General features: G+C 41.7%; 4 protein-coding genes across 6 annotated transcripts; 3 read left to right on the forward strand and 1 right to left on the reverse strand.

The window, feature by feature from the left end:
* Nucleotides 1-1,068: 1,068 nt before the first annotated feature.
* Nucleotides 1,069-4,320, reverse strand: slc25a47a (solute carrier family 25 member 47a). The gene is made up of 6 exons (XM_069657300.1): nt 4,239-4,320; nt 3,590-3,633; nt 3,428-3,499; nt 2,879-3,052; nt 2,464-2,728; nt 1,069-2,376 (listed from the first exon to the last, which is right to left on the reverse strand). The coding sequence occupies exons 1-6, from the start codon at nt 4,273-4,275 to the stop codon at nt 2,063-2,065; spliced, it is 906 nt and encodes a 301-aa protein (XP_069513401.1). The 5' UTR covers nt 4,276-4,320; the 3' UTR covers nt 1,069-2,062.
* A 517-nt stretch (nt 4,321-4,837) lies between these two features.
* LOC138585066 (mitochondrial basic amino acids transporter-like) lies at nt 4,838-13,659 on the forward strand. The gene is made up of 4 exons (XM_069657299.1): nt 4,838-5,205; nt 8,207-8,250; nt 8,729-8,812; nt 10,504-13,659. Exons 1-4 carry the CDS (start codon nt 5,178-5,180, stop codon nt 11,272-11,274), a joined length of 927 nt encoding a protein of 308 aa, XP_069513400.1. The 5' UTR covers nt 4,838-5,177; the 3' UTR covers nt 11,275-13,659.
* A 1,132-nt stretch (nt 13,660-14,791) lies between these two features.
* On the forward strand, nt 14,792-18,084 carry LOC138585359 (uncharacterized). Of its 3 annotated transcripts, none has more exons than XM_069657670.1 (7): nt 14,792-14,864; nt 14,945-15,208; nt 15,310-15,529; nt 15,606-15,659; nt 16,921-17,019; nt 17,330-17,376; nt 17,472-18,084. In XM_069657670.1, exons 2-7 carry the CDS (start codon nt 15,155-15,157, stop codon nt 17,583-17,585), a joined length of 588 nt encoding a protein of 195 aa, XP_069513771.1. In that variant the 5' UTR covers nt 14,792-14,864; nt 14,945-15,154; the 3' UTR covers nt 17,586-18,084. The 3 variants fall into 3 exon arrangements, with proteins under 3 accessions (XP_069513771.1, XP_069513770.1, XP_069513769.1); XM_069657669.1 differs by having other exon boundaries at nt 14,798-14,864; nt 15,440-15,529; XM_069657668.1 differs by having other exon boundaries at nt 14,798-14,864; nt 14,945-15,529.
* A 4,019-nt stretch (nt 18,085-22,103) lies between these two features.
* On the forward strand, nt 22,104-24,307 carry vrtn (vertebrae development associated). The gene is made up of 2 exons (XM_069657806.1): nt 22,104-22,433; nt 22,541-24,307. The coding sequence occupies exons 1-2, from the start codon at nt 22,122-22,124 to the stop codon at nt 24,305-24,307; spliced, it is 2,079 nt and encodes a 692-aa protein (XP_069513907.1). The 5' UTR covers nt 22,104-22,121.
* The last annotated feature ends 529 nt before the right edge of the window (nt 24,308-24,836 follow it).

Consider the following 24,836-nt stretch of genomic DNA (forward strand, 5'->3'; position numbering starts at 1 on the left):
CCTGAACCATGTTGCAGTGTGGCAGGGCGCATCATCCTGCTGGTAGAGGCCACTGCCATTAGGGAATATGTGATCGTGAAGGGGTGTACTCAATCTGCAACAATGTTTAGGTAGGTGGCCCTTGTCAAAGTAACATCCACGTGAATGGCAGGACCCAAGGTTTCCCAGCAGAACATTGCCTCCGCCGGCTTGACTTCTTCCCATAGTGCATCCTGGTGCCATGTCTTCTCCAGGTAAGCGACGCACACGCACCCGGGCATCCACATGATGTAAAAGACAACTTGATTCATCAGACAAGGCCGCCTTCTTCCATTGCTCTGTGGTCCCGTTCTGATGCTCACGTGCCCATTGTAGGCGCTTTCAGCTGTGGACAGGAGTCAGCATGGGCACCCTGACTGGTCTGCCGCTATGCAGCCCCATATGCAACAAGCTGTGATGCTCAGGGCCAGCTGGCTTTCCATCCTTGGACTACTTTTGGTAGGTACTGACCGCTGCAGACCGGGAACACCCCACAAGAGCTGCAGTTTTGGAGGTGCTCTGAGTCGTCTAGCCATCACAGTTTGGCCCTTGTCAAAGTCGCTCACATCCTTACACTTGCACATTTTTCCTGCTTTCAACACATCAACTTCGAGGACAAAATGTTCACTTGCTGCCTAACATATCCCACCCTCTGACAGGGGCCATTGTGACGAGATAATCAATGTTATTCACTTCAACTGTCAGTGGTCATATAATATAATGTTATTGCTATCTGGTTTATATTATTACATGTGTATATATATTTATTTCTCCCATGTGCCTTCAACTGAAACTTTATCCTTATGGCCAACATCATGTTACATATGGAGTCATACAAATTCAATATTAATTTATAAACTGTTATTTGGTTTAATGGCCTCAAAATGATGCTTGAATTTAATATGAACTAAAGCAGTTGTAAAGGAGGGCGCTCTCAAATACAATAACTACATATTTAGTTTAGTTTTCAAGCTTTTTAAAATTGAAGGTCAGCGATAATGCCATAATTAAACAGATTCACACAGCATTAGGTAATTATGTTGAGCTACTTTTATTATGGAAGGCACAATACACATTTTCATGATATTCATATCAATAATAAATTACAAGAAATATCATTTATATATATATTTTCCCTTGTCAAGAACCCTGATATAACTCTCTCCAGCACCCTGAAACAGACATATTCCCTTAAAACGTCTCCATGCAAGTGTGGCAGGACTTAAAGGACACAGCAATTAAGTAAAATATGTACTTAATAAATCTAAAGAGGAAGAATAAAATAAATGAGTTCGTAGTTATGCTTCATGTGTTGAGGACAGGCTATCTGCTTCACATTTCAGATTTGTTCATAACAGCAGTTTGTAACAGTCTGATCATCCAGAGGCGGCAGTCTCTCATCATTATTCTGTTTATACATATATTCTTTCATAAATCCAGTTCAACCAGGTTCAAAATATACTGTAAGTATATTATATGTTATTTAAAATGTGCATTTATGCTACTGAGTTGGTAATTACCCCAAACCTACATGTGGACATGGACGGCGGGTATAATACATGTTGCTCTAACTTGTGCGTGCTGCAGCTTATTCATTTCAAGGCCTTAAATGGACTTGAATGTAGTTAAATATAGCTTACATTTAAGCAGCCTCAACTTCTTTTGAGATTTGTTAGTGCACTACTCCTCAGGTTACACACCAAACCAGTCATTCACACGTTTTTGTTGTTGTTGTTGTAAACATACTGCGGAGTGACAGAAGAAGAAATAAAGGTAACAAGCTGGCCAGGGAGGCCATCTAGTGGTCAAAGGGTTGCAGGTCCAACCTATAGCACCAACATTACTGACCAATCACTCCTGAGCATACATAACTCAATGTCATTAAAGTAACAGCTTAAAATCCTTGATATTATATGAATATTAATGAAATACTGCAATGCCAAAGACATTTTCCTGTCTTGTTAAACCCAACATCTTTAAAACGCAAATGGACAAACACTCCATCTGAACATATTGCATCGTGACCGTCTAGAGGTAGTTAATACTATTCCAACCCTACACGAGGCGGGTCGCCACCGTGAGGTCCGTCTCGGAGGAGACCGGTGAGAACCTCGTACGTAAAAAACACCACCATGTTGACCGGGAACGCCCGGAAACAGTTGATGCCTAAGCTTCTGAAGAAAACACCCACTCCCTCCGCCCTCACCGTCTCTGTGACGCAGTGATAAAAACCCCTGTATCGCTTCGTCTCTCGTGCTCCATCCATCTGCAGACGGGCTTTTATAACATCCATGGGCGTACCTATGGTCCACCCTACCATTCCTGCTAATCCACCCGCCAGCATCACGCCACCCCAATCTGGAGGAAACGAAAAGACACAGAATTAAATTGTAGTTGTCTTTAATTTTCAAAGATCTGATATAACATTGAATTGACTCGTCTTACCTGGCCTTGTCTTGCCGCTGTCAGTCAGCCATTCACATATGGTTGTGTAAGTTAAAAAGTATGTGGCGTACGAAGGCCCGTCTCTCAGTATGAGCGGAAGCACTCCTCTGTAGAGCCCCTTAAACCCCTCCTCTTTGATAATGCTCAGCAGACAGTGAACTGGACCGTGGTACTTGGGTTTTGGCATGCTGGCTCCCCCACGCTTGGACTCTGTCTGACACTGCAGACGAACTTTCACTATGTCGCCTGGAGACATCACTGATATCTGTCGGAAGGACAGAAAGAAAGATGTTTCAGAGGCCTCAGGAGCAGATATTTCAAAACCTTGGTAAATTAAATCGACTTGCTAAGCTAAAAACATCCGGGGCTAAGAGGGAAATGTAATATTAACAACTAAGTAGCATGAATTCATTACCTGAGCTATTCCCCCTGCCAGACCTGACAGGAGGACGTCTAGTTTTGTGTTTGGGCCACCTCCTCGTGCCTGGCTCAGACATTGCAGGCAGTTCCTGTATGTGCCAAACACCACCGAAGACGTCATAGTAATCGTGAAGAGAGGTAGGGACATGCCTTTGAAGAAGCCATGCACCTAACGAATAAATAATAATATATAATGAAGAAAAAAAAAAAAAGGCAAATGACAGAGAAGTAGCAAACAAAGAAACAAACCCATGTGTCATTTTAGCAACTAAATTATCCTTATATCCCAATGAGGGCAAACTGGCATCTAGGTGCATATCTACACTGATGATGTGCACTTACATGTTCTTACAGCTTTGACACTGTTACCTCACCAACAGTGACTGCTGGCTCTCTGCATTGTGTAACATTCACAGAACTGCTGTCTCTCACACCTGACACACGCCTCAGTACATTAACAGAAAGTATGCTTTCAACACAATCAATGCTGTTTTAACTTGTCCGACTAATTGGAGAACATGTTGTAGCAGACTGGTCCACTTACCCCTTCTTTTGAAAACGTCGCCACTGTACACTGCCATACTCCAGTGAACTGTTTCTGGGTTTGGATCCTAACCTAGAAAGACAAAGAACATGATGTATAGTAACAAATGATGTCCGTTTGGTGTACAGCCATAATGACTGTTACGAGTACAAGATACTGTACCTTCACAGTGTCCAGAGGGTAGCCCACTGCAACTCCACATGCCCCTGTGTGTTTCCAAAAGAAAGTGTGCATCAAGGACACAGCAGAAACACAGCGGTGAAGGTTATGGGCTTGAATTTCGACACTTTCAGCTATGTGCACATAACACGATGGCTTATCTGTTCTAAATCTTTTAGATCCAATTACAAGCGTCATGTTTTCTCATCATAATTTTTTAGTGAAATCCCTGAAATAATTTCCCCCACTATGAATTAAATTATTAGATTATTATTAGACTTTATTATTAGACTAAACTTGAGAGAAAAGACGACAGACTAGCAATTTCACATTCTATAACAGAAATTCAAAAGACGAGCAACATTCATGAACAAGTGTGCAGATGTCAGGTCTGGTATACTGGTTTAGCTTACTCCCTTTACTATAATTGAATTCTTTAGGATAACTTAGCTTGTGGTTATATGTATATATGTATAATATATATCAAACACGTTTACAAGACACATACAAGTTAACATAACGTAAGGGTTAGACTACTCTTCTCACATGCTGTCTTGTTGTCATCTCACTATGCACTTATAGTAGCTAGCTATACAGCACGCTCAAGCTAACAATAAACTACACACTGGATGGGAGTAGCGTTAGCTGTTACCTGCAAATGATCCGGACACAAAATCGGCGATATGCATCTTGTCAGATGAAGACTGACCACCAGATATTTGTCAAATGTGAGCCCATTCTTCTTCTAGCATGTGCAGCATACTCCGTAACCTTGAGTAGATTGCTGTTACATGACGTGTAGCAGAGGCGTGTCATACTGCCAGCCAAACAGCGTCGACTGAAAGCATTGGTCCCGACTTTATCCGAAAATGGCCGAACGTTTCTCTTCAACAAAATCGGTGTTCAGCGTAGGTGAATTAAATAGTTCTAATATGTACTTAACTTAAATACAGTACATGAATAAGTGTACTTAGTTTCAGCTTAAGTTACGTACCTTCACATCACTTCACTGACACGAGACAGCTCATTCAAAAGCAAAACATCACACGGCATTAATGACGCATATCAACTTTGGGCGGCCTTCAGCGGCTGCCAATGAATGAAGAGGATTAAATTTAACGAGGGGTGGCGGCGTCACCTCTTCACTGTGATTGGATAGAAGCTCTAACCGAGGCCGATAAGTCCCGCCCCCTCCTAGTAACTTCCTGCGTTGCTAGCTTGCTACAGAAATAAACCTCCTTGAAGCAGACAGCGGTGAGGGTGTCCGCATTGACTGTAAACGCCGCAACAGTTCATTGGGTTTGTGTAGGTCAGCAGGACACTGAAACAAATTGAAGACGAGCTAAACATCAAGTCAGAGGAGTAAAAAACATCAGCAACGCTTATATCCTAGAGGGGGGATTCTTTAATAGCAAGCCTGTGCTAGCTAACTGAAAGAGGAAATTAGCCATTAAGCTAGAATTAACAGTTGGGACCGTGCCTGACAGGTATAGAAGGAAATTAACAGTTTTTCTAGAGTTGTATTGAGCCTTTCAGTTATCTTTAGGTGATATTAAGTCCTTCTACAGCAAGGTGACGGTGAAGAGCGGCGATGGACTTCCTTGCAGGATGCATCGGAGGTAAGTCAATGACAGGTGCACTTTGTCTCGTGATCTGTTAGATGACAACAGCAGCCAAAGAGCCTCAAAATTATAGATATGATAACTCGTCCTCGGATGATGAGACGCCCCTTTGTTGCTCTTGTACTTGCAGCAACCCACAGAAATGCTCATTTGCATCACTCCTAGAGAATGTGATGCAACTCGATCACAGGATTACACGTGCATTTTATTTATTCACCGCTTGTTGGCACACTAAATCCAACCCCGCAAATTAGCAAAATTCCCCTGACAAGAGAGAAGAAGGATAAACATTCATTCAGCAGGTTAGATTACAGTATGATAACATTGCCTGATTTAGCTGAATTTGAAGTTAAAGCTCCTGTGAAGAACTTCCGGTTTGTGTTAATTTAGGCAACCCCTGTGGTCAAAGCCATACCTCTTTATCTCTTTGCTGATTTTGTCCTGTACATGCTTAGGTGGTGTTTTTTAACAAAGAATCTCATCCCGCTTTCTATAACAGTCCTATGTATCACTCACTTTAAACTTTTGTCCTGGAAAATGCAGGTAAAGGCAGCGTGCAGTTAATTGCTTTGTCAGACGCCTACCCCCTGCCAGCAGTTTTATGCATTAAAAATAACTATATAGAAATAATCAATCTTGTCGCCGATGGTCTGGTTTGCTTTTGTAGGTCGTATAGAGTCATCAGAATTAATTTCAGTCTGTTTTGTAAACAGCAAAAAACTCCTCACCGGAGCTTTAAATAAATGTACCAGGCTTCTGTTATGTTCAGTGCACCTTGTTTACCTGGGAGATGTTTATGTCTGATTCAGAGAAGTGCTTACTCATAAAGGGTGCACCAACCAACCAAGTGCAACCTGAGCTTACAGGCTAAGGTGGCTTGGCTGTTTAAAGTTTCCACACACACACACACACACACCATGCAGCAGAGGACATGAATCAGTGCACTCCCCTTCACAGACCAATCCCATGCTCACTCCACTTTATAGTAAAGGACATAGCAGACCATGTGGTTTCCCACCCTCACTGTTAGGTTGAGTTCTGGGAACCATTTACAGTGGGAAGCTGGCTGCTTCTGTTTAAGGATGATTTGCATAGTTTGTGCATAGCTCAAACTCAGTTTACTTTAAAGCCTCCAACCGCGGACATTAAAGGATGATTGATGACATTGAGGAGAATTGTGATAACAACTATGATGCAACAAACTCCTCTGTATGTGTTTTTTCCGTACTCAGTGCAGTGCCAGTGCATTGAGGTCAATGACCGCTCATCATTGTGTCAAATGCACGCCTGCCTGTGTTCTTTTCCTGGCTCACAGCTAGGACTCATTCCTGATTGGCTCTTTTTACAAATGGGTCAGGTGACACAGCAGGTGCTTATGTAGGATTAACTGTCTGTGGTTTGTTTACTGTGCGGGACACAGGTGGGCCAATCAAACTTGAGGTTTATGTTTTAATTATATCTTTATTAATTTAAGCCTGTAGAAATGAACCACAACAATGGATCAGATTTCAGTTATATAATAGTGGCTAGTTGCATCAGATGTTTGGATTAATATTGATATTTATGCTGTATCTTATCGACCTCTTCCTTGTTTTTAGCTGCATGTATGTCTATTTCTTTGTATGTACTTCGAGAGCAAAAAAACAGACGGACATTCCTTTAATGTGTTTTCTTAAAGCATAGTTTTCAGTGATGCACGATATTATCGGCACAATATCGGTATCTGCAGATTATGGCTTGAAAATGACATATCAGCATCGGCAGATATGTCATCTTTCTGCCGATAACACAACGTTCTGCCTAAATGCTCAATGATTCCCTAAAAAAGCCTGACGTAATGCTACAACATTAACCAGCACGAGTGTGCGTCCGCACTGCCTGCACCACGTCTCTTCCTTCAAGCGTGAAGAAGGGTGCAAGATGTCTGCCGTATGGCAGTTTTTGGCCACTACAACAAGAGCGGACATGATATTAATTCCACTTGATGTTCTCTGCAATGAGGTGGAAAAAAACGTGCCTAATATATCGGTATTGAAATCGGCAAAAAGGGTTGAAAAATATCGGCATATCAGATATCGGCAAAAAATCCAATATCGTGCATCCCAAATAGTTTTAATATATATCATGATGTCTTATTTCTCTAAATGACAAACCCACTGAAAAACTCTAGTTTTCAGTAATGAAGCAAGGTAAACACCCGACAGATAAAGGTGCTTCATCACATGGATACAGAAAATAACAAAATATCTTATAACCGCTCTAAATCTGTCTTACTCATTAAATAGCACACAGGGATTTTAAAGATATGGAAACCACCACCGTATAGAGACGGTATGGACAAACATCTGGGAGTAGGCAAAGTTATATTGACACATTGCCTGTAAAAAAACAACAACCTGTAAATATCCGTATCTGTACTTGTTGTATAACTCATTTAGTTTCTGTTTTAACTCTTAATGTTGTTTAGTCCAGGAAATTGTATCAGGTTTCAGCATAGACTCAGGTGTTAAGCTCAAACTGGTGTCAGAATATGGCCATGTGCTGCACAAGGCTCGGTTATGTAACCTTGAGAGGAGCGCTAAAGAAAGTTTTAAAGGGTGATGATTCCTAGTGAGCTGCCTCTGGCTGGATAAGGCCGTGTTACCCTGGAGGAGAGGGCAGCACACTCTTAAATTACACAACAGTGCCAGCAGCACCCAGAGGTTTGGCCTTCAAAGACCTGGTCGAATGGGCCCGAAACTGGCCTGACGAATGAGTGGGTCCAGACTTCTTAAAATACTCAGACTAACAACTTTATTGGTTATACAAAATTTATATTTTGTATATATGTCAGAAAAAAATCTCAGTTCGGATTGATGTGATTTAATTTAAAACATAATGCTTTGTATAACTTGTATGGTATTAAACATGTTTATTGTAGAACATAAAGAATGATGACGTGCTAATAGATTATTTTTGCCTGTTGTATTTTTCTCACTGTGGTTTACTTTGTCTTCAGGTGCTGCTGGAGTCTTGGTTGGACACCCATTCGACACAGTTAAGGTAGGCATTCCTTTTTTAATAAATGAACCACTTTTTAGGCCTTGTTGGGTGATTTTTAATTATATTTTTTTACTCACTGCTTGGACCTTTGATTTGGATGAGGAAAATCTCCTCCACGATCCCCCCAAAAACTGTAATCAGGGTAAAAATAAAAGATGGTGGATCCCCTCCCGAGAATCGTCAGAAATTCAACAGATGTTGTGCGTACACAGGCCACCAGCCGGATCCTGTATACAAAATACGATATGTGAAGAATGTGGATCTAGGAGGTCATCTAACAACCCCAGGTGTTGCCAAGCGCAACCCAGGGCAACCGATTGCCTCTACAGCTAAAAGACCTGGATGAAAAAGTTTCAAACTTGAACATTACTCACTGAAAATTTCTCCCACCCCTTGATCTTTAATGATGGATTGTGTGTATGTTAGTGGAGAAAAGCGATCACTTTCATTGATCACTGAAGAGTGTCCTCTTTTGCAGGTGAGACTCCAGGTCCAGAGTGTTGATAAGCCTCTGTACAGAGGGACCTACCACTGTTTCCAGTCCATCATAAGGCAGGAGTCGGTACGTGCATTTATTTACCCTTACAAATCTATTGCTTTTATACACATGCAGTCATATAACAGATGATTATATTACGTTATGTTCTGCTTATGTAGCTGGCTCTGATGTGAGTGTTTTCCTTCAGGTGGTTTGTTGCTGTTTACATGTAACTGTTCTCTTGGCTGTGAAGCTGTGAGCCTGCTGCTCAGGATGACACCTATGTGTACTTATGTTAGACAGAGCCTATCTTTAGCATGTCCAGCCATGTTGGATCGTTTCAACTGCGTGAGGTCAAAGTGACCCGATAGTAGAGTTATGTCACTCTTGGTCTCATGACAGACCGAGGCAACTTAAGGTGTGTGGCCAAAGGACGGGATACGTGTAGTTTGTTAAATTGGGTTAGACTTCGAGGAGTTTTCTCTTCCCCTGTTTTTTTTTACTTTCTGTGTGATTACAATTTTCAGCCCAATATGTGTATTTAAACTAACTTACATCAAAGGATTTGTTGTTCAAACCTTAAAATTCCCTCAAGTAGATCACTTGAAACGCTGTAACATTTCCGTGCAGAGAAACTGAAGGAGCTTCTGTTTCCAGGATCTTTACTTAAAGAGCCTCAGGGTTTGTTTGTTTTTCACTGAAACAGCAGGCTTTGTTGTAGGAGTGCATTGGAGTCAAGAATTCCTGTCCTGAGTAATAAAGTAACTGGTGTTATTTTAGATTTGACACATTTTAAAATCTGCCTTTTAAGCTCTTGGGTGGAACAAGCTACCAAGATAGATCGTGAGACTTTCTACGTGCAAGAGTCAAACTTAAAATGTTTCTATTAGGGCTGAACAATGAATCAAAAATGTAGCGAAATTGCAGTATGGAGGTGCAATATTTGTTAAAGTTAAAATGTGTGTCAAAATACCATTTAAATATGAATATTGTGCTGCACAGATGTTCTGGCCGACACATCATACACAGATGTAAGTATCAAATATCTTTGTTTGGTACAGAGCCCTGCAAAAATCACACTAGAATCATTGTAATATGTTTTTCAATGAAAATGAGAATAAGTATGTAAGAATTATCATTCCCTGTAAAGGATAACTTCGGTATTTTTAAACCTGGGCCCTATTCTTACAAATTTGGGTGTTGAAATGACTCATAGGAACAAAAACTTTTGGAATCAGTCCAGTAGATGTCGGTGAAAACATAAGTTGGAGAGAGGATTTGTTTCAACGAGGACTACCAGCAAGAATATATTTCAAAAGCCATGGCTGAATATTTACCTGATCGACGATTAAGATGAATCATTTGAACCACCGTCCTGTTCAGGTAACATCTCACCATCCCGCGAGATTTCAGAGCGAGACTTCTCCTTGAGTGAGATTTCGGTTTGTGGTTACACAAAAAGGATCTTCTTTGTAGAGATCTTTGCAGGGATCATTTCCGTAATGTTGTCTGACACCTGGAGTAACAATCTGAGCCTGACAGCGGCAAAAACAAGCGCATTTAGTGGACGTACTTTGATCTGGTGCATTTGCCCCAGGAGATTATGTTGCAGCCATTGCGGCGGAGGACATCTACTGGACTGATTCCAAACGTTTGTTCCTATGAGTCATTTTAACATCCAAATTTGAAGAAAAAAAATAGGACCCAGGTTTAAAAATACCGATCTTCTCCTTTAACTTTATCTTCTCATGTCATGTCTCTGATCCTTCCCACAGATGTTTGGTTTGTATAAAGGCATTGGATCCCCCATGATGGGCCTCACTTTCATCAATGCTATAGTGTTTGGTGTTCAGGGAAACACCATGCGGCTGCTGGGACAAGACACCCCCATGAACCAGTTCCTCGCTGGAGCAGCGGCGGGTGCTATTCAGTGCGTCATCTGCTGCCCCATGGAGCTGGCAAAAACCCGCATGCAAATGCAGGGAACCGGAGAGAAGAAGTCTTCTAGGAAGCTGTACAAGAACTCCCTGGACTGCTTGGCACGCATCTACAATCGCGAGGGTCTGCTGGGCATAAACAGAGGCATGCTGACCACGCTTATCCGCGAGACACCTGGCTTCGGTGTCTATTTTCTGGCCTATGACGTGATGACGCGCAGCCTGGGCTGTGAGCCAGACGACCGCTACATGATCCCCAAACTGCTGTTTGCAGGGGGCATGGCTGGCATCGCCTCCTGGCTCTCTACCTACCCCGTAGACGTTATCAAATCCCGCCTGCAGGCAGACGGGGTGGGTGGAGTGAACCAGTACAGCAGCATTGCTGACTGTGTGCGACAGAGCGTCAGGAGAGAGGGCTACATGGTGTTCACAAGAGGCCTAACCTCCACGCTGCTACGAGCCTTCCCTGTGAACGCAGCCACCTTTGCCACCGTCACCCTCGTCCTCTTGTATGCACGGGGGGTTGAGGAAGGACCTAAAGACTGTGAGGCGGCTCAGCCAAGCCACCACTCACAGATACAGCAGCAGGCCCAACCCTCCAGCCTGTGACAGCACGGAGGTCTCACCCTCAATATGGGCACTTTACGAGAGCACGGGAAGACAAACCCTTTCTTACTGTCTGACTCCGCTTCACATCAGACCAGTCATTCCCAACGTTGAGTCAGAAATTACCTGGTTTTTATAAACTCTTGTTTTTACTTTAATCTCAAAAAGGAAACAAAGGAAGAACTTTTTATTTATTTTCAGCAATTATTTTAAGTTGTGGTTTTCCTCTGATGACGCAGATTTGTGAAAAGGTCGGTGTTACCTCTAATAAGATTGGAAAGTTGGAGCTATGAGATTCATGAAGGTTTTAAACAGCAGCTTTTATCTGTGACAAATCTCTGTATTACACTGACCTGTTACTAACCGTATGGCTACTTTTACTTTGAAAGTGCAGTTTTAACGGCACCTGCATATATGACAGATTTCTTTTTTTTAAATGAACGTTTGAAACATTATTCCTGCCTTATGATATGAATACTTTTATTTTGTGAAAGGAAACTGAAGCACGTAACTGCATCTAAACTATCCTCTGAAGAGCCGATAAATGGAGAGGGAATGTAGCGTTTGATAAGTGTGAAGAACTTATCAACTGTGTTACAAACCAAAAAAACATGTTGCAGCTATAATCCAATAAAGCCCTGACACACAGTTCATGTCAGTAACCACTTTAAACACGAACCACTGGTCTAAAGGCTCTTCAAGGAAAGCAAACCGTCTGTGTGTGATCGGGATTGTAGATGGCGTTTTGTTTTTTGTCTTGTTTGGTCGCCCGTCTAGCAAGCATGTTGTGTTACCACGTAATATGAAGTCTAACTTTACGGCTGTATTAAAGGCCTGATCCAGAAGTGGAAAACGGCGTTACACAGGGCACTGTTCTGGTCCCACTGTTTCACTTTATTTAACTTTTGTTAACACCTCTTATAACTTGCTTTTTATGTATGTATAAGTTTAAAAAACTGTATATGATGGTCATTGCAGGGTCAGAAATGAATGTGAAACTGCAGGAGCAACAACATTTAGGGTGGTCCTCATTCATTTCACTCAGATCATTTTAACTTCTTGAGAAATATTTATGAGTTGTGGCGGTCTGACCTTGAGATTTTTCCATGTGCACTCTGGTTGGCGTCTGTTTGGTATTATATAACCTGCAGTATAAGAGACAGACAATATGTGAAGTTGTGTGAAGCTGCATTACGTGTCCCCGTGAATGATTCTGAAGGTATTACTTCCCTTAAGCAAAATATATATTTGTGTGTACTGTACCTAATCCGGATTGGGGCTTTAATTAGCGCCTTTTATGTTTTGCGGTTACTATATTGGCTTATTAATGTAGCGATATTGTTAATGAGTGGGAATTGTGTGCTATCTGCATGTGCGTGGTCGATATCAGATGATTTTGTCTGTATTTTATGCCTGAATGTTTAATTTGTTGTTGAAACTTAAAATGTGTCAGTTCCAATCCGAGCATCCCCGAAATGCTCCTCGGAGCTCAATCAGAAGTTTTAAAACTAGCATTGATATCAAACTGCTGCTGTCAGTGCAGGATGGAGACTATCCAGACTATATGACCAAAAGTCAATGGACACCTGACTATCTTATGACCTTATTGGACATCCTATTTGTAAACTATGGGCATTGTTATGGAGTGTTTGAGCCCAATATGTGCTACAGTGTGTTTAGCCTTGTACAAACCCTGGAAAACAGACCCCATATTATCCTCCCTCCGCCTGACTTTTGGTCATATAGTGTAAGAGGCTGTTTAAGAGCAGGAAGTCACAGGCGCACTGGAGTACGTTGAATGTATCACCCTGTAATCTCTCACAGGCGTTCTAGCAGAACAGATGTTACAGAACCCTGTTGTGTACATTTAAATTACACTGATATGAAATGCTGCTAAGAAAAACTTGAAACCCTGCAGGCTGTGTTTGGTTTGATGATGGGAGATGATGACTTATGAAAGTGCAAAGGGATACTTGGTTTGTTTGTAGACGTTGCTTCTGTTTAATCAATAACTCCACCTCTGAACAGCTGACTGTTCTCTATGTTACTATCATGTAGATTACATCTGAAATTTGCCGTTTGACTTCTAACATTAAGTCCAGCTTATGTGAAAGTTGCAATATGTACAGGACGTTACTGTTCTAGTGAGATAGTTTGAAGTGATACTGTAAATATATATACATAAATATATAACATATATTTTTCAGGCTAAAGTAGTTGTGTTGTTCCCTGAATGTCTGAGCAGTTTTTAAACTCTCTCTATGACCGGTTTGTGCGCGTACGCTCATACATCAAAGAGATTTAAAGTGGATCATATTTTTGTAACATAGTCAGAAATAACCGATTTGTCTAGTTTTGTCACTGAGGATCTGTGCAAATGGGTCAATAAAGCTGATTCAGCAGCTGTTTGTTTCATTTGAATCCAACCTCATCTACACTCGAATGCAGCCTCCTCACATTTTACACGCAAAGAATGTGTTGTTCTTATTGGTTCACACAGTAAACAAATCATGAAATGTAAACAACTCGACAAAGTTTTATTAATGTAAAAATGTTTCTGTGTTTGCCATCATCACTGTGATACATGGCACAACATCTTACATGGCGTAATTTGTTTATTTAAGATTTAATATGTATGATATGTTTCTCTTTCCACACATATGAAATGATAAACCTCATTATTTATGCATTTGACTGCCCCCCAAGCATTAAGCAAAACTGCTCTCACTGATCTATGCACATATCAAATTATGTACCATAAGTACATAAGTAACATTTCCATGTGACCTTCTGACCTGAAGATACAGAGCTGCCAAACAAACTGTCTGAAACTGGTCCCCTTTACCTTAATGGGTTCAGAAGGCTGATAATAGGTCATGCAGTCTTTTAAGATCACTTATAAGGCTTGTTTCTTGAAATCTTTAAATATTTTGAAAACTTTTAGCAGCTTGTCAAGATGTTAGATTACTATTAGAAAAGGTTCAAATCCACCTTCAGTGTAGCTCTAAGTGTAAAAGGCAGAACCATTTCTGCAGTGAAGGTGCACTGGAAAACACTGTCACTGTAATTTTAATAACTCAACTATAGTGCCATCTGCTGATGGGCAGGGGTGTCTGCAACATCAACCTATCGGTTCAACCCATAGACTGTATAAAAAGATACATATCGATCTATATATACTGTCATTGGTTCAACCAAACAAAAGAAAACCACACTTTTTGTTAATTTCTTACAGTTATATTCAGTATTGACTATGTTTTTCCCAGTTTAATTTGTTGTCTTTAAGGTTTGCTGCTGAGAGGAAAAAACAACAAAACTCAAACGGATAAGTGAACTGAATCGAATTGGCTTTTCCCCTGATGGTGTGTTTCAGTGTTTGGTTTTTATTACGTTTTTATTTAACAGCTGTTGAGGTTTTCCTCTTTCACAGGTTGAGGATGTGGCAAACACCGGAAGTTATTTCTAATATCTAGCGTTAAGGGAACAACAGTGAGGTTAAAGTGTCCTCCTCACAGTGCGCAGATTAGCACACAGGATGGCTGATATTGTTCACACTGCGATGAAGCTGTTGCTGTTTTCTATCATCGCAACATGTGAGTGAAACTTCTACACAGTTTTAATTTATCTTTGACAATTAGTAGAAAATCTTCCTTTTTCTTTTTTCTTTCTACAGGTTTGAATGGAGATGGTCTGATATTAGCTCAGCGCGTTTATGATATTTCATATCCATGTCAACAAGATGAAGTTTGCTTTCAAATATGGCAGTTCAGCACGAGCGAAACACATGATTACATTGCTACAGTCAGTAATGGAGAGATCCAGAAGGCTTCAACATCAGAGGACGTCAAATGCAAACTGAAAATCAGAAATCCCACAGCGGAGGATGTTGGACGTCTTAACTGCAGACGAAGACCTACTTTCTTCTCTCATTTTAATAGTGAGTACTATCAAAATAAAGCATCCTCAGCCACCCCAGGGTTAAACCTCATGCCTGGTAAAACAGTCACACTGCAGTGTGTCCTCCTCCGCTACATACAGCACGGAGACTGCTTCGCACAGTCACAGCAACAGGTCAGGCTGGCGTGGGTGGATATGGCCGGTGCTGAGATACAAGAAGACGAACAACATCACATAAAACAGGTGTCCTCTTGTGCTATAACTCTGACAGTCACCTTTCCTGGAAAGATGAGGTTTAGGTGCCGGGCGACTGTCGGCGAGCAGGTCCAGACTTCAGAGGAGCTGTACGTGAGAGTCCCAGGTTTGTTTGATCCATCCTAACTAGCAGAGTACTAGGTGCAAAGTATTATTAATGACTAATTATATTTTCTTTGTAGGTCCTAAAAGGGGAGGAAGAGGATTCATCATAGAAGCGGAAACAGAAAAACAAGGTAGAGTATTATTCTGAAATAACCGGAAGTCCTACATTGTTGCTCATATACATGTATAGATGTGTTCAAGGACTAAAAAACGTCCCTGTATGTGTTGAACATTAGTCCTGCCAGACAGAAAAAAAGCCAGAATTTTGATAGTAGTCCTGCATTTTATTTCGTATCATTGAAATTACATTCAAATTTAATCTTTTATTGGGTTTCAAGAGTTTATTTAAGTTCAGTTCAAATATTAAAAGAAAAAATTGTAGGAAATGCTCTAGTTTAATTGTCTTATCAAGAGTCCGTTGTAAGAGTTGCTACAACCCAAATAACCAGCCCTGTCTCCCTTGTGTCACATTTGAATATTACTCAACTGCTTTCATAATTTCTGATACAAGTTACAAAAATTACAGTTCTGGTAACAATGCGACACCTGTGGTTAAGTGACGGCAACAAAAACACCTTTGTTTAGAACACAAAAATATTTTGGTTTGGTTTTAATCAAAAAAAAAATTTTTGTGTTAAACATAAACCTACAATATATTAATAATGCTTTAGTCACTACAAGACGATAGTGTATTGCAGGATTGCCACATGAGTTTAAAAAAAAAATCCTTCATCGTGTTAATTAAGAAAACTTTGTTGGATCATCATTACGCTTGCTTAAAAACATATTTACCGTAGTTGTGTATGAATGTAGAGGCATTAAGACAAGGCATAAATATCTGTTTTCAGTATGAGGTTTAAGCAAGAAGACTGTTAGCTTAGCTTAGTTTAAAGATTGTGATAATTACAAGAGTCCAGGAAATCATTGTGCATGGCCAAGAAATAGTCCTGCATTAAAACCTGTAGTAATATTTGACACATTTTTTTGCTGTAAAGATTACACAAAAGAAATATTTTGTCAAACAGTGACCTTTGGGTGGGCTAGTTTGTTACTTTTTGACAGAGCCAAGCTAGCTTTAACCCCTGGTTTACAGGGTAAGATAAGCTAGGCTAACAAGCTGATGGCTGAAATAGCTGGTTAACATAAAGACATGATGATTTTGTTACCTTTTTATAGAACCAAGCTAGCTTTTCACCTTGATTACAGGGTAAGCTAAGCTAACCAGTTGCTGGCTGAAGTAGCTAGTTAAAATACAGACATGATTATTTTGTGACCTTTTGACAGAGCCAAGCTAACTTTTCACCTTGATTACAGGGTAAGCTAAGCTAAGCTAAGCTAACCAACCAAAACGTTTTATCACATGTTTAAGATAAGTCTTATTTGTATTTTCAGGTGGTAACCAGGACACAGTGGGCCTCACTGTGGGGGTGGTGGGATGTGCAGTTTTGTCAGCATTGGTTGCAGTGTTTGTTGTCAAAAAAAGAAGAACAAGTAAGTTGTACTAAACTTCCTGTACGTATAGAAAAAGTTTGTTGAAATCAAAGCATTTGCCTCACAGCTACCTGTGCACAGGCTTGCCCATACATGTGCACAGTCACTTCCAGTCATGCGTCCAAATGCACAGATTACCTTTGACAACCGCACTTTGTGGTCTTTTAGGCAATCACTTACATAAGATGTGTTCTCGTTTCACTGTTACACATATTCTGGTCATTATTTTCTAGACGAAGTGTCGCAGACTGCCTTACGTAACCTGTTTTGTTCTGATCGCGCAACTTTAAATTTGTACATTTATTTTTAGGCCGCCAGCTGCCTAAAGAGTCCTGTAACATGACAACTTCAAACAATGTAAGTCAATTCTTCTTCAATCCCTCACAAAGCAAAATCTTTTGTGCTGACCACTTTGACATTTAACAAGACTGTTTGTCTGTGTTTTTATTTAGGATGTCAATGCAGATGATGTGGTCTACGCTGAAATTCTGCTACCTGTTGCATCTGGCAGGGTTTTGATTCAAGACAGCGAGCCCACTGAGTACGCTTATGTGCAAAACAAATAATCTGCTATGCAAAATGTAAAATGCACTGTTTCTTGTCTTTGCTTGGGAGCTCAAACTGTGCTACTTCCATTTATTATAATGCTGTAGTTTTCTCTGTACAAAACCCCTGCACTGTTACTGTAGTTGGTTCCTGTAGGCCTTGGGAACCTAACAGGTATTTTTCCATTTGACTCAAATGTTACATGTTTTTAACCAGGCTACCTCAGTACATTTGACTTACATTAAACTCCATCTCTCAGATGTAGAAAAACAAATATCCTACAATAAACGTGCTTTACTTTAACCTTGTGTTAATCACATTGGAATCACATTTCCTTCACAGAATGTCAAAGAGTCCATTCATCTTATTTTCATGCACCATTCGAATGTACAGTGTCAGGTTGCAAGGACAAAATTAACTGATAATCTGAACATTGCCCTTTCATTAAATTCAGGCCAGCATCCAATTTCAGGCTTTCAAAAAGCAGGTTAGACTACTGTTGAATACAACTTGCCAGCAATTGATGGCATGACTGACTGTAACTGTATGCCTTCTTATTATTTATTGTCCAAGCCAGGTGGAGGAACCTACAAGGAGTGGTTTCAGGCTATGTGGCTGAAAAACAAAAGAACACAAGGTTTCTTGCAAGTTCTCAGCCAGCCACAGAGTACTTTTTAAGGTGGTATTATTTACAATGACTGTAGACTGGTGACGCGTCTTCATCTGCTCTCATTGTACAAAATTGAAGCCAAAATACCCTCAAAGCGAGCGCTGCCATCTTGCGTTGGAGCAAGAGCTGCGCAGTAGCAATCGGCGGGTGGAGGCACTTCTCACACTTAACTTACAGAAAAAAACCTGGCAAGGATCCCGCACGTTGACATATTTAACAGCAGAACAGCTTACAGAAACTTCAATGACTGTAGTGATTGTTAAAGTTACGTCTCCCCTCACCGTTGCTCCTCTACTCTGCTAATCAGGAACAGAGAGTATTTGTCAACGGAGCTGTCAATCATCCTTTTTACAGCATCAAATAACTCATTTAAACTAAACTTGTCAGAAAAATTAACACTTGAACATAAATCAGCATGATAAGAGCTAACTATAATGACAGAAACCATGTTTGAGAAACATTTATTAGACGTGTATTTTGATTTTATAGTTTGACTCATGTCCCATCTGTTAACATGGAGGAGGCTGGCTTTATGACCTATACTGCAGCCAGTCAGCAGGGGGCGATAGAGAAGTTTTGGCTTCCCTTATAGGGCACTGCCGTGTCGTCTATCTTTTATACAGTCTATGATCTGATATAGTGGACAGGTGAGTATAGATTGGCGTTTAGTACAAAACATGCAAATAGCCGAGCTACTTCGCCAAATGCAGTGCTTCGTTTTGAACACAAACTTGCTGTAATTCCAGTGCAAACATGCTGAATTAAATGTTGTTTAGACCTACTTTCAGTCTGTGTCCACTTTCACCCTGCCAGTACACACACAGTCTCACCTGCACACACACACACGCAAACACACTCAGCACACAGCAGGTGAGAGACTGCCGGAGCCGGTCCCAGTGTTGCCCTATTTGCATTTTAAATGCTCGCAGCCAGCCCACTACTGTGTTCACAGTGCAGTGCAGCACAGCTAATCTACACACCTAAGATGTGTGATTGGCCACAGACAAGAGTCTGGGGGGTGAGGGGGGAGAGATGGGGAAGACACAAACATTGACAAGAACGGGGGAGTTGAATAATGTGGAGAGGCCGTGCCAGGACAGGTTAGAGGCCCTTGTTACATATCGCAGGAAAAGGAAGCAGATATTCTGAGTGTGTGCAAGAGATAGATGGCCTTATGTAAGATTTAAAGCGCTACACAGGATATCAAAGTACATAAAATGTCCCTGAACTCAACTCTCAAAGCTGAAGATCTGAGGATAACGTTGCATATTCCGTATCTTTGTAAAACACTGAGACTTTCAGCAAGAAGACACTTCTACAAGGTCACTGTAATGCAGTTATATTGAATCAGAATGTCTCTTTATATTAGTTATAATTTTAAAAAAAGGCTATTTGAAAAGCTGTGCAGATGGTTTCCAAGTGAACTCACTTACACTCTGCTGCTTTGATGCTTGTTCAAGATACTTTATTTGGCCTTACATTTCATAATAATCATTCCAAAAAAAGTCAGCACAAAGCTGGTTTTTCCACTATTTCAACAGTTTGACCTTTAAAAGATTTTAGTTCAGAAATTTCAAGTGAAAGAACCTCTTGATCGAAAGAGACCTTTTATTCACACACATATTACCATGCCTTTTAACAAGTACGTGTCTATCTGCATTATCTCAGCTTGCAGTGTCAAAAATACAAATGTAAAGTGGTGAAATTGTGCCTTTTCTTTTGTGAACCCCCCCACACACACACTCACACATTGTCCAAACCGCTGATAAGCTTTAGGTCAAAGCCTTGAACCCCAGTGAACTCAGGCACCAGCTCGTCTGCTGAGTGCTCGGAGTGGACACATCAGCGGGGGCCAAATGCTGCTGTCCCCTGCAGTGTGTGTGTGTGTAAGTGTGTGTTTGTGTGGGGGTCTACAGTAGGAGTGGCGGGGGGTTGGGGGACAGTCACTGGGATTGTTGTGCGTGTGTGGAACAAAAGGCCTTGATTACTGAAATCCTGCAAAAGGCAGAAGAGGTGTTAAAAGTGATACAGTGGAGCTCCTCTCTGCTCATAAAGCTACTGTCCACACCCTGTCTGCACATCTAATCCACAAACTAGCCTTTACACTGTATCAGGAGTACAGAATGGTGATTAAAAACAAAATCTATTTACTGTAATGGTGAAAGAAAGAGCTACTTTATTAGTCCAAAGTCTGTTTATATCTATATTTTTGCATTGAGGATGAATTGAATTAGGCTAACAAGCAAAAAACTACACTTTACTTTATTTATAAGGGAACTTTCATACAAATGTGCAGCCGAAAGTGCTTCTTAAAGAAACAAACGTTAGAAATCAATTAATACAAATCTGTTAAAAGAAAGATAAGACAAAAAAAACCCACCAGGTATAAAAACAATGATAAACACTAGGATTCAGGCTTTCGTACATACATAGTATGTGAATGTAAATTACTCCAAATTAAAAGTAAAGTGAGATTAAGAAGTCATAATGTTTTTGTGCAGCTCAAAAGAATCAGAATAGCTCATATAAAAGGCCAAAGATTGTTGTTGCCACAAGAACTTGACAAATAACCTTGAAAGTGAACTGTTGACATCTCTGCTTTGACAAAGTAAAAGCACAAAACCTTGTTGATAAAAACTTTAAAGCACCTCTCTCTACCTGTTAACCTACAAGGCTGCCTCTGTTTTCTTATGGCCCATGACACATTGGCTTTTGTTAACACTTCACATTGAAATTGACCCTGGTTGTAGTCTGCCTGAAGACGAGGAGGGGAGGAGTAGTAGGAGGAGGGAGGGGGAGGGAAGGAGGTGTTTCGCGACGTAGAGACAAAAAAGGCGAATGGACGATTAACAATTTCCTGAAGGGAGGTGCTGTTATCTCTCCCCAAATCTCCACTGCTCACCGGAGCTCAGGACACAGGAGCTGCACGCGCACAATGGACTGAAACTCCCCAAGAGACCAACGGAATCAGCTGTGAAACCTCCGCGACAAACTCGTGACTCTTACTTTGAGCCACCTTTTCACTCTCTGGACGCTCAGGTAGGTAAATAACTGTCTCCAATATTTCTTTGCTTTGTTGTTAATGAGGAGTAATTGCTTTCCATCTAGATACGCGGTTTGTAGATTACATGAAACGCGTTCGCATTAAGCTACATACACTGTTCAAATTGACGAGCTAAACACTTTACTAGAACTTTGCTAGTTCAATTATGTTCTTGAAGTTACAGAGAAACCCTTAAGACAACACAAAATGATGGCCAGCAAAATGTAGGCCTCAATGTTGTGGGCAATGACGTTGAATTTGTACTGAAATAAGTCACATTTTGCTAACTAATTTTTAATTCGAGAAGTATCACTATAAAACAATGAATCCAGTTCACTTAAAGCTCCAGTGAGGAGTTTTTCACTGGTTATGAAACAGGCTGAAATTAATTCTGATGACTCTATATGAACTATAAAAGCAAACCAGACAATCAGTGACAAGATTGATTACTTCTATATAGTTAGTTTTAATGCCTGAAGCTGCTGGTGGGGGGGTGCATGCTGCATTTGTTGACATTTTCCAGGGCAAAAATTGAGTGAGTGATAAATAAATAAAGTGAGTGATACATATGACCGTCAAAAGAAATCAGGACCAAGTTCCTCACAGGAGCTTTAAGCTATGATTGTTTTTAACCAGTGGAGCGCTCACACAAATCGACCAAATCTAGTGCTCTAGTCTGCTTATGAACACATTTCATAAGCCTGCTCCCTGTTCCTTCGAGTGTTTTAAAAAATTAAACTTCCTAGAATCGTTCCTGTTACTGATCACCTGAAGCTCCTCCATTTTCTTTAGTTTTTGTTTACCATCTCCTTCTCCTCTCCAGCTCTCATCAGATCCTCAGGTATGATTCAGAGGAAGGAGGTCGTGCTGTCTGTTCTTGGGGAGCTCCAGGACGCCACAGAGAGCTGTGGCCTGGACGCTCTGACCAGAGTGGCCCTGGAGGTGGATCAGGTCCTCGCTCCCTTTCAGCTCCCCAAGACCCCCTGTCAAGATTTCCCTGACTGGGCCGGCGTGGATGACACTGCTCACGGCCTGTACCCGGCTGATGCACCCATGGGCCTCCTGCCTCTAAACTGCAAGGGAGAGGGCAACCTGCTGTTTGATGCTGTTAGCATGTTGCTAGTGGGCAACACTGGACTTAGCCTGGAGCTACAGGTTAGCAGACATGTTTTAGAACCCTGGTCTATTGTCTGAATAAAAACTGATGCACCACAACAATATATGCCTTTTCAACCCATTTTTTTAAAATCTTGTCCCTACAGGTACGGACAGTGGTGGAAATGGTGCTTTGGAAGAGATACTACCTGTCTGGGATGATAGATTCCAAGATGATGCTTCAGGCAGTTCGCTTCAGTCTCTGCGCTGAGGAGTCTGAGGACATGCTCAATCTTCCTGCAACAGTCCTGGAGGCCATCTTTGATGCAGATGTCAAAGCGTCCTGCTTCCCCGGCTCCTTTGCCAACATGTGGCACGTGTACGCCCTGTCATCAGTCCTACAGTTCAACATCTACTCCATCTACCCTATGTTCAACTTCAAGATCCGACCCTACTTCAACCGCGTCATACGTCCAAGGACCTGGCCCAAAGACTCTGAGCCGCGTACCATGCATGTAATGTGGTCTGGCGAGCTGCAATCTGAGTCCTTGTTCAGGCCTAATCATTTTGTCGCCCTGGTCCAGACAAGTGACCTCACGTTTGGAAGCCCTGGTAGTGAGGAGCAGGAGTCACCGATCAAGAGCGAGGAGCTGCTGACCCAGGAAGCTCAGCTGTCTTACCCAAGTCTGAAGGACAAGTACAACATTACCAAGAGGACCTTCTACCGCTGGAAGAGGCAGACGCAGGAGCATTGCAAGAAGTCAGCAGCCAGGTACGAGGCAAAGTACTTCTTGCAGTCGTGTTACTTGGAAGGCAAGCTCATCCCTCTGCACCAGTTCAAGGAGTTCTTCCCTGAGATCTCAAGGTCATCTTACTACAACTGGAAGCAGGAGCTCATGAAATCTGGAGGAACCTTCTCTGCCTCATCGTCCACCGGAGAGATCAGTCCAGGAGAGAGCACAGAGCAAGAGGCTTGGTCTTCCCCCGAACCACCGCAGGAAGAGCCTGACCATGACAGTGTGGCCAGTTTGTTTGGCCTTAACCTTGGCAAGCTGGATGTGGAGCGGGCCCAGAATGTAGCCCATATGCAAGAAGCTAAGCGTTGTCTGCAGAACTGCATCGCCATGAACACCTCCCTACCCTTCAGGGTCTTCAAAAGAAATTTCCCGGGGATCTCCAGATCAACCTACTACAACTGGAGGAGAGAAGCCCTGCTGTTCAACAGAGGGTACAAAGGCAGCATTGGCAGCAGCGAGGACAGTTCAGACGCTGACAAGAGCCAAAGTCCAAAAAGTCTGTCGCCGGTACTGGCTAACATGAACCACCCAGTTGCGCCACGAGCAAGGATCTGCAGGCGGAAACACAAAAGCTTCAGGATTGCATACTTGAGTAAAAAACAGCTCAGAGATGCTGCCAAGTTGCATGTCCAGAAGTCCAAACTGTCCCTTACAAAGTTCAAGCTCAAGTTCCCGTCCATGTCCCCTTGTTTCTACTGGCTGTGGCGCAACAGTCAGAACGGCAAGAAGAAGATTGTCGCGCAGAGTCCAGAGATCAAACCTGCAGAGACTGTGGAGAACCCAGCTGCTACAGAAAACAAGATAATGGAGAGGGTGATGGACTGTCAGCCTGGGCTCCCATTTATTGAGAGTCCCAAATATCTAGAAAGTCTGTCCATGCCTTCCTTCGATGCCCTACATTCAAAGCACAACCTTCATCCCAAGGCGATTATGGATGAGCAGCAGATGTTTGCCATGGACGTTGTGGCTCTGGCCAACTTTAAGGCCAAGGCCAAGCTGTTCCTGCAGCAACGCTTCGAGGAGAAGTCCTTCCCCACATTCAAAGAATTCAGGTCTTACTTCCCCTACACCCCACGCTCCACGTACTACATGTGGAAGCGAGCTTTGTATCATGGGGTGTCTCTGGTTCATGGGTAAGTGCTGAATGAAAACAGGGTTTCAGGAGCAACACTATAGCTTTGCACAATAACTTTTCAATCGGCCTTAAACACTCGCCTTGCTGCCTGTGCTTTTGTTTGTAGAAGTACTACCTACACCTTGTTGTTTTCATGTTCTAAAAGACTGTTAAACACTCGCTTAGCATCTAAATGCATCGCGTCCTTCCTCTGCCCCTCCACCGCAGCTCATTCCTCCCCTCCTGGACATTTGCACATGTGTGAAAAGAAACAGAGTCCTGGGTCTGTTTAAACCCTGCATGTTGCCCTCCAGGCAACAGGCAGTTCAAAGCTGTAGTTCCCTTTTTAATCCTTGCTTAGCATTGTACTTGGGGCCCTTTAAATTTTTCTGTTGTCATTGTAAGATTTTGAATGCTTCAGTGTATGCTTTATTTTGTTGCTGCGTGTCATATTGATCTGGGAGATTCTTGGTGGTACAGTGTTTTTTTGATTATTTTTGTATTCTCTGAATGTATAAAGCAGCCAGTATTTTTGATATGGGTTGACGTTGT

Source organism: Semicossyphus pulcher, unplaced genomic scaffold (genome assembly GCF_022749685.1).
Source record: "Semicossyphus pulcher isolate SPU_LCO1_2020_fin unplaced genomic scaffold, fSemPul1.0.p SCAF_11, whole genome shotgun sequence".
In the NCBI taxonomy this organism is placed as follows: Eukaryota; Metazoa; Chordata; class Actinopteri; order Labriformes; family Labridae; genus Semicossyphus; species Semicossyphus pulcher.